The sequence below is a fragment of the Anolis carolinensis genome, chromosome 1 (genome assembly GCF_035594765.1).
Source record: "Anolis carolinensis isolate JA03-04 chromosome 1, rAnoCar3.1.pri, whole genome shotgun sequence".
In the NCBI taxonomy this organism is placed as follows: Eukaryota; Metazoa; Chordata; class Lepidosauria; order Squamata; family Dactyloidae; genus Anolis; species Anolis carolinensis.
In genome coordinates, this window is record NC_085841.1 from 94,777,163 (window position 1) to 94,791,223 (window position 14,061).

Sequence of the window (14,061 nt, forward strand, 5' to 3'; positions counted from 1 at the left end):
CGTTCCCAGTTTTTATTTATATATCTATCTATCTATCTGATGAGGAAAACAAACAAAAATCTGAAATCCACAATGTAAGAAGTTAGCATAGTACAGCTCCTAGTGTTGGGTCCAGCACTCAAAGGGTAGCACAACCATAACTGAATATAATAATTCTTCATTGATTATTTAAACACTAGGATGGGAACATAAAAACTTTACCTGGTAGCCTGTGCCTTGGAAGAGCTTGGTGCTTCTGGATATAGTTTCAGCCATGTGCTTTTTCTGAATATGTAAATCTACTTCTAAGGATTGTTGTGCTGAGTTGTTACATTCTACTCTTGCAGGTGTTTGTGGGCAGTTACTTTTATCAGAGTCTGTGGGTCTGCATTGTTCCTTTCTTTTCATGAAAAATTCCACCACTTAATTTTGATGTGGCAGCGGATAAATGCTTGCCATAAATTGGGGGCTGGGAAGGCATTCTTAAGTTCTGCTGAGTTTACTTTCAGTCTTGTTCTGATAAGGAGGAAACTGGAGGAAGAGGATTTATAGTCTCTTGGTCTTCTCTTAAATGCTTAATTCTACTTAAAGACCACAGTCTGACTCCAGCAGCCACATGTGCTTTAAAATAATTTCCTTAATATAGCTGGCTTTTATCGTCTTAATTATGGAAAGCATTTTCTGCTGTGTGTAAGGAAACTACAGCACACATGTACAAAGTGCTCTGAAATCCCAGGCTTGGTAGTATCAGTGAAGAAGTATTCCAAACTAGTTATGTATTTCCATTTTATTATTCCTGTGAATGAACTGGCATCGCTTTTTAAAAATGGTTTCAGATTGATAATTTTTATAGACGGTTCTGATTCTCTAATGGGAGAGGAGGTCTTCCTTTGCTCCCAAAATACTCTGTGTAAAATCCATGAAACATTTAAGATAAAAATGCCTCATTATAACATTCCTGCATATACATTATTGTATGTATAAGAATGCTGTATGTTTTCAAACTGATAATTGTTTATCCTCTGTGAAGATTTCTATAAAACAAAATTGGAAGCAACAAAACTTGTAATCTGAAATAAAAATGTATTTATATTTATCAGAGCATATGTTTAGTCTGCTCCAGTGATACCACCCTGCTCAAGTAATACCATAAATTATGTTAATTAATTTAAGTTTTAAAATTATCATTTACTGCCTAGCTTTTATTACTTATTAGAATAGAATAGTTAAATTGCAATTTAGTTTCCATTTCTAGAAGTGTAATTGCACCTTATCAAAACAAGATTGTTGTCATCTGATACTAATGTATAGAATATAGCCACTCTTTCTAGTCATGAAAGGCCATGTCTGGCTTGTATGGAAAGAATAATGTGCTTCCAAAACAGCACAAAAATGATTTATTTGTATCAAAATTGAAGATAACAAAATATTTTAAACTCTAAAACATGTCCAGTATGGGCATCATTTTACCACAGCAGTTTGGGATCCGTGGTGGTGCAGTGGGTTAAACCAGTGGTACCCAAACTTATTTGGCCTACCACCCCTTTTCCAGAAAAAAAATTTTACTCAGCACCCCCTGGAAAGGGGGCGTGGTTTAGAGGGAGTGGGCATGGCTCCTGCTCATGAGGGCGGGGCTGAGCCTCTCCCCTAGTTCAAGATGCAGGGCTGGGAGGGTGAGGTGTGCAGGGCCACAAATGGGCGGCCAGGACTGGGATGGGTGGAGTTATGAGCTCTGAGGCAGGGCTGAGCTTCTATCCCTGTCCTGCAGCACCTGCCAGGACACAAGGGGCGGGGCCTCTTCCCAAGTGTCTGCCTGCCCCACTGGATCACTGCAGCACCCACCAGGAGGCGGTAGCGCCCACTTTGGGAATCACTGGGTTAAACCCTTGTGCCAGTTGAACAGCAGACCTGAAGGTCAGTGGTTCGAATCTGCAAGAAGGGGTGAGCTTCGATATGTCAGCCCCAGCTTCTCATGCAGGGACATGAGAGAAGCCTCCTACAGGATGGTTAACACATCCGGGCATCCCCTAGGCAATATCTTTGTAGACCGCCAATTCTCTCACACCAGAAGTGAGTTGCAGTATGTCCTCATTTTGCTTATAACGCGATTTAAAAAAAACACAGCAGTTCACTTTTTGTCCACATGGGTAAAAATAAAAAAGCTTCCATTTAAAAAGCCTACTTGTCCTTTATCAAAAGGTCAAGTTTATCAGCCTTGCTAAAATCATAAGTGATGTGCTTAATGGCATGTGGTAACTATTTATACCTAGCTCTGATTAAATATTTTAATAATTACAATTAACAATTACTTATAGGAGTCAGTGGAAAGCACCTTTAAAATAAAATGACAGTGTAAATAGTTAAAAGCAAATGTGTTGATGTAAGTTAATTTTTATTATTTATTTTCTGGTTTTCACCCAAAACTGGATCCAAGGTAGTTTACAGCACATTAAATCATCTGAATGAAACACTGTAAATTATAAATATATGTAGAGTATTCCATACCCCAAATATTTGTGGCTAAAAATAGTTTGGATATTGGATTTTTAAAAAAAAATTGTAATAGCTGTTTTTACATATATATCTATATCTATATCTATATCTATATCTATATCTATCTATCTATCTATCTATCTATATATATATGTATGTATATATATATATATACACACACACACACACACATATATATATACACACACACACACACACACATATATATATATACACACACACACACACACACACACACGTAATGAAGTAACTTGGAGATAGAACCCAAGTCGAAACATGAAATTAATTCACATATACCGTATACATATAGCCTGATTATACAATAGTTTTAATAATTTTGAAACAAAGTTAATGCAGACTGAACCATCAGAAAGCAAAGATGTCACCCTCTCAGCCACCTTTGTAGACAATTTCACAATTTGGGGTATTTGGGATTTGAGAATTCTGGATAAAGACTCCTCAACCTGTTGAAGGCTTGTTTGAATATAATGTTCTTTGTCAGGATAAGGACAACAGGTGGGGGTTAGCCAAATAAGCCTATTTTGCAGAAAATACCATCTAACAATTAGTCTTTCTGCCCAGACCTACTAAAGTAAATGCTCATTTTGTTCTTTTAGTTTAATTTTGCAAATGTGTCATTGTTCAAAGAGAAGTCATGTTTCACAGGAATGAGATGCCAAACCAGTCTAAGAAGAGTTGAGAATTCAGATCAATTTATATGGGGTTTTTTTAAGATTCTTTGTACATACGAGTCATTTTTCAACTTACTGAACACCATAAATGGTGATCTTAATTCTCGCTGGGTCTTTATATTGTTCACATGAACTATCATAAAAGTAAAAAAGAACAAACTTTTGCTGAGAGAGATGGTAGGGTCTCTCTTTCGTGACATATATAAAAAAGGCTGGGCATCTATGTACTGGAAATGCTTTGGTAGTCCATGAAGTCCCTTTCAATTCTGTGACTTTATGATGGTTTTCTTACAGAAATGACAGCCATAGAGTAAACGAAATCTTGCACTGCAAGTATTTACAATGAAGCAAAGGAATTTGATTGGAATATTAGAAAATGAATGTATATCAGATCTGATTTGAGAATGTTTCAGCAACTGCCAACAAAATGTAGTGCACAGAATGAATGGAATGCAAATATTCATCTTTGTCAGAGATGATAAAATTAAATATTTATATACCATAACATATTCAGTATTTTCCACACTTGAAACAAATGATAATAAATGGCTTTTCCAGTTCTCCTGTGTGGTGGTGTGCTGCTGTAAGTGTGCTTTATCACTGCCCCCATAACAGGCATATAAGAATTATGGAAGCTTAAGCAGGAAAGTATCATTTTCTTTTTCCCCATCTCCCTCCACCTTTTTTACAGGCATAGTATATGAAAGGATAAATAAGGCCCTTTTAAAAAAAAATTGCTTTGTTGGATATTCAATGTTATCAGTGGATAGTAAACAAAAAAGCTGTGTGTTACCTTTTGTATTTGGGATAGTATTTCAAACCTGAAATGGAAATAAGATACAGTCTACTTAATTGAACTAGGGCCACAATTTATTCTATTAATGGCAAAAGATGAGAAGTGGATGAAATGATGCATGGGCAGTCTGTTCATTCAGTTTTTTGGGTAAAAATCCACCTGAGAGAAAGACAGATAAGATAATGTTTGTGCTATTTGTCAAGGTTCAGCCTTTCTTACACTTCATTTTGAAAAGTGTGACTTTATATTAAATATCATAATTATTGAACTGTTCTGGTTCCAGCTGCCTGCTTGAATACTGTCTGTTTTTGTTTTCTTGCTTCATATTTGTACAGATCATTTAAATTTAACATTCTATTGTAAAGTTGTAAAGACATTTGTCAAGATACCTCTTGTCTTTCCTGCATATTGTTTTTGCCTCCTGCTCTTCCTCCCCCCCCCCCCCCGCGCAAAAAAAAAGATAACAAGATTGTAACATGCAGTACTTGGGAGTTCTCAACATAAACATATTTCATTGTTGATTCTGTCTTGTAGAATGACCTCAGGTGCCGATAAAGTTGTTATAAAGAATGAATTCTGCATACCGCAGTCTGTTGGTTTACTGTATAACTTCTGGTCAGAGTTTAATTCATATTTCTAGGCTGAATAAGAAACTTTGTTTCAGTTATCACATGATCACTGCTTATTATAATTTTACAGGTATCACTTTACAGATGCTTATTATAACTTTACAGATATTTCGAAAGAAAGCAGTGGAACTAGGAGAGAAGCTGCTTCCAGCCTTTAACACTCCCACAGGAATTCCTTGGGCATTACTAAATATCAAAAGGTAAAAACTTCCAAATTCCAAGTAAAATAACTTCTGTTTATTTAGCTCAGCATTTAAAATTGACATACTTACCTGTATTGTCTCGCCAATTGTGTTCCTTTTTCTCAAAAGTCTGAATCAGCATTGTTGTTTCGCCTCTTCCCTTACATTTTCATTGCAAGTTGTCAACATTGTTTCTACTTTTTGTTCTCGCTGTCATGGTAATTATTTTTTACTTGTCATACTGTGCTCTGAAATTCTATAGCAAATGAACCCTATCATAGGGGTGATGTTTTTTCTGGGCTATGGCCATGTTCTAGAAGCATTTTCTCCTGACGTTTTGCCTGTATCTGTGGCAGGCATCTTCAGAAGATTTAACCCTATCATAGTATTCTAAGCTTGAATGTTAACCTCCTAAAATTCATCCTTGGACTTTCTGGTTCAGTTATGTCTTGTATGAACAAAGTTAATGTATTGGTAGCCAATATATAAATTAAGTTGTTCAGACTTACTGGGGAAGAGGCAGGTTGTAGCCCAGCAATTATGGAAGATAGCAGAGTGGAAAGGGCTGAGCTAGCTTGTGTACAGTTACACTGGTCTTTGGATCATATAGTATGAAATATTTCAAGTTATAATGAGATGTATTGGTTGACACTATACAGAGTTTTCTAATCCATTTGCTGAGAACTCATTCTTTAAATGTTGCTCCTTTATGCTGCCAAGTTATGTGTAGCATATTTCATGTATAGAAAGAAATAAAAGCCAAAGGCAGGTTAATAAAAATGTAACATGAACATGTTTAAGGGTATTGAATGCAATGGGATGGAAAACTGAGGAGAAGAAATGAAGTATCACAAGTAGGGGTATACCTAGTTTAATCCTGACCCTACCTGCATCACAGCACACCATTTTGTTGCAGTTCCCACTTGTATTTATTCTTAGTGTAGCAGGATTGTGCAACTATACACTGTTTCTGCAACCCAGAAAAGTTTATCAGGAAGCTGGAATGGCTAAAGAAACTATTGAATATTTTGTTAGAAACTACTATCTGTATTTGGCAGAATCAATAAAACATTTTAAAAATAAATTCTACTACGCAAACTTTAGAAGATTTAAATTATTTCTTCGCTGACTGGTGCTCTATAAAAAGAGTTGTATGCTTTGACAAGGTGATTATTCAAAAAAAAAACCTTGATATTTTTAAAAGTTTAGATGGGGCAACTGCTTATGTGCATTAAATTACCAAATCATCTCACATAGTGCCAGTCTTCTTGTTCCTTCAGCATGCCATTTGCCTCATTTCTGTTTAATGTGTCATTCATCATTGTAATATTAGAGAACCTTGTATGAGTAGGAAACGTAAAAACAAAAGCCGTTGCCCCTTACTGAATAACCAATAAACCAATACTGAGAAAGTAGAAAGAAAACTGAAAAAATGCATGTTACGGCACAACTGCCATTCACCATAAACAGACTTTGTTTATTGTAAATTAAGATACTTCTGTCACAAGAAATTGTATAACAAGGTAAAAGTCAAGTACCTGTCTTCCACAGAATTACTATCATGTATTGATAGAATTAAAAACATACCACTTTGTCAAGATTAATAAAGAGAATTATATATTATGGAAGCATAAGATGTCAGTTATAAATTAGTCATAATGTAAGTCATCGCTGTAAGCATAGTGATGGACAATTCATCTTACATAACTAACATTCTTGCAACTTCTGCATTAAGGAAACTTTTTTGGGTGACAGGCAAAAACATTGATGAATATACATAATTAGGAACATAAAAATTGCCATATTGGGCTATGAAAGAAGCTTCATGAGGTATAAAATCAACTAGCATGATAAAGTGTTATTGCAAAATGGAAAATGGCAGGCATTACTGGTGTACTTCTTCTATAAATTATACAGAGATTTACAAAATGATATATTGTATTAGCCATTTATCTTAAACCATGCAAAGTTTAGTTTAAGAACCATAAAGTTTCAGTGTATCAGCTGTTTGCCAATCCTCCTGTCCCGAAGACCCCACAAACGCATCACTAGGAGTTGGCTCTGCGCCCATATCCCTTATTTCTTGTACCCTAGTCCAGTCGGATGTGCCCTCCCCATTTTCATCACTCTCAAACCCATCATCCCCAGAGAAACCCAAAAATGACTCCTCCTCTGTGGGAGCAGTAAGTATATCCCAGAGCTTCTTCATCTGATTCCGGCTCCCGAGTAACCCTCTTAGTTCCTCTATTCACATCCATCCCGTCTCCTCCCTCAATCATTGATTCCTCATCACTTGAAAACCCTTCAAACGTGTCTTCCTCAGAAGGTGCTATAAGTATCTCCCGGATCTGTTTCCTTTGCTGTTCTTCATCTGGCACCTGCTCAAGATTATCCCTTTTCCTCCTACTAGTACTTCTACTACCATTGGTAATATTGCCAGCAGACTCAACTACAACACTGTGTTTGTTCCAGAAAATTCCTTGTGTTCCCTCCCCCTCCCTCTCTCCTATATATACACACACACACACACATATACATACACGCGCACACACACACATACACACACACAGTTAATTTTTGTTCCAACAAGCAACTAGTTTTCATGATTTGCAGCTGACTTGATATGTCTTTGCTAATTTATAAACAACATTGATTACAGGGTTGTTGTATGTCTTTTGGGCTGTGTGGCCATGTTCCAGAAGTATTCTCTCCTGACGTTTCGCCCACATCTATGGCAGGCATCCTCAGAGGCCACACAGCCCAAAACGTCAGGAGAGAATACTTCTGGAACATGGCCACACAGCCCGAAAGCCATACAACAACCCTGTGATCCCGGCCATGAAAGCCTTCGACAAAACATTGAGTACAGTTGGGTTATTTTGTAGGACTGCAGTTGTCAGATAATTTAGGCAAGGTGTCTGGCAGGAAACATGTCAATAATGTAGGGTATTCTGAAGGACGAATAAAATTTACTTGTTCTAAAAGGTGATTTTTTTTGAACTCTCATGTACTAGGATAAAAAAAATTGTGAGTTGTGGATTCCCATGTTCAGAGACATGTATTTGCATGCAAAATGTAGTATTTTCCATCCAAATTGCACACTCAGAAAGCAAATAAAAATAAATTGTATCTTGAGGTTTCTTATCAAATATATTCAGTTGCCCCCTCCCGTTGAAAATAATTTGATTTTCCTGAAATGAGGTCATCCTACTGATCGCCAAAGCATGTTGCATCTGCTTTTGCCACATTGCATTTCAGCTGATAAGGGGGGCGGGGGGGGGGGGGCTATGAGACAAGTCACTAAAATCTGGGGGTGTTATTTACAACAGGTGACAATATTATGACATCTCTGTGTTATTTTAGATTTTTCTGCCTTCTGCAATAAATTGTGATTCTATAGGACTGAAATGTCATATCTTATTGCATGAGAGTGCATTAAGGACTTTAGTATTTAAAGATGATTTAAGTATACTGATATTAAAGTGACAGCAAACAGTGGCATTCAGAAGTATAATCTGTGTTTGTGAACTCTGCTGCAGAGGTTAACATTAAATAAGAAATCTTTATCTGGATCTAACTTCACTGATATGAAGAAACATTGCAGTTGATACTTTAACTATCTGAGGTGTATGATCAATAGTGCTGTTAATGAGTGTCACAAGTAGCAAAACAAATATCAAGGAAACAATACCAATACAGATTTTCAGAGTTTATCAGCCACTGGGAGGACATGAATCTGATTGAAGTTGATATTATCCTGAGATGGAAAGGATATGTCCCTGCATTGGTCTTTGGGCTGTAATATGTCAAGGATGCTAAATATTGGTCACCAATGGATGCCAAGGAGTTTCAAATGCAATTTTTTGAAGCCAACCCTATTTTCCAGCTCGCTGTTTACTAAACATATCATGATGAATGCTTTGTTGTTGATTACCATCAAGCTTGCACCAACCCTATGAATGAAAGACCTCTAGGACATGCTCTCATCGACACCTCTGCTCAGCTCCTAAAAGCTATGAATCCATGACTTTCTTGATTGAATTAATCCACCTGTACTCTGATGGTCTTCCCTTCCACTTTACCAAGCATTATGATCTTTTCCAGTCAGCCAGTGTTTCATGATACATCAAAAGTACAACAATCTCATCTTGGATTTTCATGAGAGTTCAGGCTTGATTCACTCTAGAACTTATTAATTGGTCTTTTTTGGCAGACCATTGCATCTTCCAACACCACATTTCAAATGAGTTGATTCTCTTCCTACAATAGTGTAACAATTACAATAATACTGGTTTTATAATCTAATACAATAGAGTCTCACTTATCCAACATAAACGGGCCGGCAGAACATTGGATAAGCGAATATGTTGGATAATAAGGAGGGATTAAGGGAAAGCCTATTAAACATCAAATTAGGTTATGATTTTACAAATTAAGCACCAAAACATCATGTTAGACAACAAATTTGACAGAAACAGTAGTTCAATACATGGTAATACTATGTAGTAATTACTGTATTTACGAATTTAGTACCAAAATATCATGATGTATTGAAAACATTGACTACAAAAATGCGTTAGATAATCCAGAACGTTGGATAAGCGAGTGTTGGATAAGTGAGACTCTACTGTATTTTATTTTTGATTTGTGTAATATAGTAACAATGTCATAACGGTTTCCATACATGTATATGATGTTTTTTACTGGGATAATTGTTTTATACAACAAATTTGACAGAAAAAGTAGTTCAATACATGGTAATGCTATGTAGTAATTACTGTATTTACGAATTTAGTACCAAAATATGATGTATTAAAAACATTGTCTACAAAAATGCGTTGGATAATCCAGAACATTGGATAAGCGAGTGTTGGATAAGTGAGACTCTACTGTATTAATAGACACACAATAAGCATAAATTTGTTATATACACAAACTCTTATAACAGTGATATTCATTTGGCAAAAGAAGTGTATGATCATTCAATGAGAGTCCCAAATAAGTAACCTTATATATACTTTGGAACCCCGGTGGCGAAGGGCGTTAAAGCGCTGAGCTGCTGAACTTGCAGACCAAAAGGTCCCAGGTTCAAACCCCGGGAGCGGCCGCTGTTAGCTCCAGCTCCTGCCAACCTAGTAGTTCGAAAACATGCAAATGTGAGTAGATCAATAAGTACCGCTCCGGCAAGAAGGTAACGGCGCTCCATGCAGTCATGCCGGCCACATGACCTTGGAGGTGTCTACGGACAACGCCGGCTCTTTGGCTTAGAAATTGAGATGAGCACCAACCCCCAGAGTCAGACATGACTGGACTTAACGTCAGGGGAAACCTTTACCTTTACCTTTTTATATATACTTTACAAGAGGTGTCTCCTTGAGAGCGCAGAGTCCTTACTCTCTTGTGAGAGGAAGTTTGGAAGTTTGTAAATCCCAAAAGTATAAATGCATAATTCTCTGCTGAGACAGATATATGGAGCTTCCGCTTCCTGGAGGAGGATTTCTACGTAGAGGATTTTCAATTCCTCAACCGATTTTGACTATAGAAAGTCTTCCTCAAGAGGAAAATTATGAAATTCAGGGAATATGATGGACATCAAGTTCTCCAAAAATAAATGTTCCTCAGGTGTAAAGGTTTGGAAATACAATGGTGAAGTGGACATAACGTTGTCCTACAGAGGTGCTCTGCAATATGTTTGATTCCTTAGCAAGCACCTTAAGATTTTCTGAACACTCTCTATAGAGTGTACCCTTCTTGAGAAGAGTACAACTTTAAAACAACTGTTGAAAGTTAACTGCAGGAGAAATGTGTACAATAAAAATAACATTGGGGATGATTTAATCTGATTCTCCCTTCTATAATAAACAGGTTTTTTTATCAGCCTGTAAACCTAGAGGTCAGTCCAGATTAAATGTATCATCCATATAGTCTTACCCAATTCTCCTTTTCATCTTGTTTTGCCTTTTACCAAACTAAAAATACTTTAAGCAATAAAGCTTCCTTCTTTCCACTGAACCACAACTATCTTTCTCTTGATTGATATGATTTTATTTTTGATTTACATATTCATATAAAACAGTGAAACAAATCTATATACATGTGTGTGTGTGTGTGTGTGTGTGTGTGTGTGTGTATATATATATATATATATATATATATATATATGCATGAACCTATACAACACTTCCTGACATCTATACAACATTTGTATTTGGCTATACCCTCTCCTCTTCCCACCTCTCCCAATTTAGTCACTTGGGTTGGAGACATTCATATATAATTCAATTCTTCCTTCCTATTACATTGTTTTTCTATTCTTCCTTCCTTATTTATTATTTATAAATTCCCTACACAGATTCTAACAGATTAAATTATGAAGCCTCCTATAAAAATGTTTCCTTCTTTCTTTTTTACATAGTTTAGAAATGGTTCCCAGTCCTTAATAAAGTTTTTTGTGTGTTTTTTCTTTTTTATTATTGCTAATTTATCCATTTATGCTATTTTAAAGACTTTAACTATCCATTTTCTATTGTTGGGAGGTCTGCCTTCTTCCAAAACTGTGTTTTGTACTGTTATTGCTGTTATTTTCATGTAGTGTAATACTTTAGAGTTTATTGATTTTGTTTGGTTATTTGACATTCCCAGTAAAAATAAATAATTGTATATTTGATTGAAAAAAATATTGAACATTTTTTGTATATTGCTCCAGAATTCTCTGGCTTTTTTTTTTTTGCACGACCACCACATGTTGAAGAAAGTCCCTTCCTCTTCTTTGCGTTTCCAGCATTTGTTGTTTCTTCCCTTACACATTTTAGCTAGTTTTGCTGGGGTCAGGTACCACCTGTTCATCATTTTATAACATTTTTCTCTTAAGATCATAACAGAGAATTTTCTTTAAGCCAATAGTCTACATTAGAACACTGGGGGAAGGAAAAGACTTAATTATATGAATTGTAAAGATTTTTCTTTTCTTTGTAACAAATTAATAGTAATGTAATAAAAATATTCAAAATAAAATAAGCCAATAGTCTACATTTTCCCCATTTATCTTGTTCTGTGTTGTGCCCGACATTTTGTGCCCATTTAATAATACAATCCTTTATCAGTTTCCATTTCCATCTTCAGTAATACATTATATATTTTTCCAATAAGGTGTTCTTCATTAGTACACAGTTCCTTTTCAAATTTCAATTGGTCCCTTTTGAATCCCATCTTTTTACTATCTAGTGAAAATCTTTCTTTAAGTTGCCTATATCTGTACCACTGTAGGTGAAGTCTTTCATCCTTCAGTTCTTCTTGAGTTTTAAATCTGTATTTTTCATCTTCATATATTATTAAATCTCTATATGTAATCCAGTGTTCTCCTTCCTTCTTATCTAACTTGTAAAAAGCTTCTGTTGAAATGGATAATGAGGTTTTTGGACATAGTTTAATTTTGTACTTGTTCCAAATCCTTAGTATGGCTCGTTTTATAAAATGGCGATTAAAGTCTGCATATACTTTTCCTTTTTGATACCATATATAGGCATGCCATCCAAAACCTAGATCATGACCTTCTAATTTTAGCAGTCTCTCATTGTCTTAAGGTTAACCAATTTTTCGTTCAAACTATTATGCATGCTTCAAAGTACAATTTTAGGTCTGGTAACTCCAATACACCCATTTGCTTTTTATTCTCCAGGATCTTGGTTTTAATTCTAGGCCTCTTCTCTTGCTATATATTTTTGGTTAAATCTTTTTTTCATTGTTTAAATGGTTCTTCATTTATTGTAATTGGAATGCTCTGAAAAAAAAATCACTTTTTTGGTAGTATATTCATTTTGATAGCAGATATTCTTCCCAATAGTGACAACGTTAATATGCTCCACCTTTGTAAATCTGATTTTATTTCTTTCCATGACTTTCCATAATTGTCTTGAAATAGTGTTGTATTCTTGTTTGAGAGTATTTTACTTTTTTCAGTTTGTAATCCTGATATTTCTTTTAGCTGTCTTTCGCATGCTCTACTCACTACAGAAAATGGAATACTACCTTTAGTTGTATAAAATGATAATTTGTCAAGTGCCTATAGATCTATTGGTCACAAAACATAAAGGAAGAAAGATGGTTTGATATTGGAACATTGATAAAATGATCCAATTCCAATGAAAACCCAATTGAATTTCTATCTTGTCATGTTCATGCTGAAAAATTTTTGTTTCTGCTTTAGCTTTCAATCATAAATGTCTCATTTAAGGTAGCAGGGGTAGTTATTTATGGTCACTGAAAGTGGTTTCATTTTGCAGTTCTTTTGGAAGTTTAGAACTAGGCACAATATAACATGAGTGCCATTCTGGCTAATTACATAACAGCAATGAAGGGGCATAAAAAGCAAAAGATATATATTCACAGCACACAAAAAGGTAAGGTATCAATTGAAAGACTGCCTAGCACAACATGCTGCTAGCATATTTTGACTTAATGCTTAAAGCAAGAGCGGAGAACCTGTGATGCTTCAGTTGTTGAGCACCAGTGTCCATGAACCCATCCAGAATGGGATTTCAAATCCAAGAGCAGTTAAGGGGGATAAAGGATGTGCCTTGCCTGACTTAAGGCTTTATGTTTCTTTTTTCTTGTCAAGCTGTTATACTATGCATGATATTAAAACCATGTAGTGCCTCAACTTCCATTCATCTGTGTTCACTATTATTTTTTAGTGGCATTGGTCGAAACTGGCCTTGGGCCTCAGGAGGAAGCAGCATTTTAGCAGAATTTGGAACACTACATTTGGAATTTATACATTTAAGCTATTTGTCTGGAAACCCGGTGTTTGCTGAAAAGGTCAGACCTTTTACAAATTTATTTGCAGATAGCAGTATTTTTATATTGTAAAATGATTACAGAATATTTAAAATTTCAGTTAAATTATCTAAACATGTTTTCGATGAAGTAGTCAACTAGCACTTAGGTAAGTTGTAGAAATGTTTAATATTTTGGTAAAAGATAAAAGCACTTTCTGTTTAATGTCTTAGCTGACCTTGCACTTAAAGGAATATTGGGAAAATTTGAACATAAGGCTAAGCCAAGTTTACATATTATGTTCATGAGCTGAAGTAGGTCAAATGAAGTTCACAGACACACTCCCCCATTTTCACATTGCTTTGAGAAAAATACATCTTGAGTTTAACTTCACTTTCCTAGAAAAATAGCTCATTCCATTTAAATCAGAGACTATCATACAAAACAAAGTCTCAGGTGTTCAAAAACAAACTAGAATATAGAGGAGGCCAGTC

At 35.5% G+C, this 14,061-nt stretch overlaps 1 protein-coding gene across 2 annotated transcripts in view; it reads left to right on the forward strand.

Annotated features, from left to right (window-relative positions):
• Positions 1-14,061, forward strand: part of man1a1 (mannosidase alpha class 1A member 1) — a 63,136-nt gene that overhangs the window by 29,521 nt on the left and 19,554 nt on the right. For both annotated transcript variants that reach the window (XM_003215592.4, XM_062979405.1), the window contains 2 exons: positions 4,716-4,810; positions 13,486-13,609. In XM_003215592.4, coding sequence (XP_003215640.1) covers positions 4,716-4,810; positions 13,486-13,609 — 219 coding nt within the window. The remainder of the gene's footprint in view (positions 1-4,715; positions 4,811-13,485; positions 13,610-14,061) is intronic.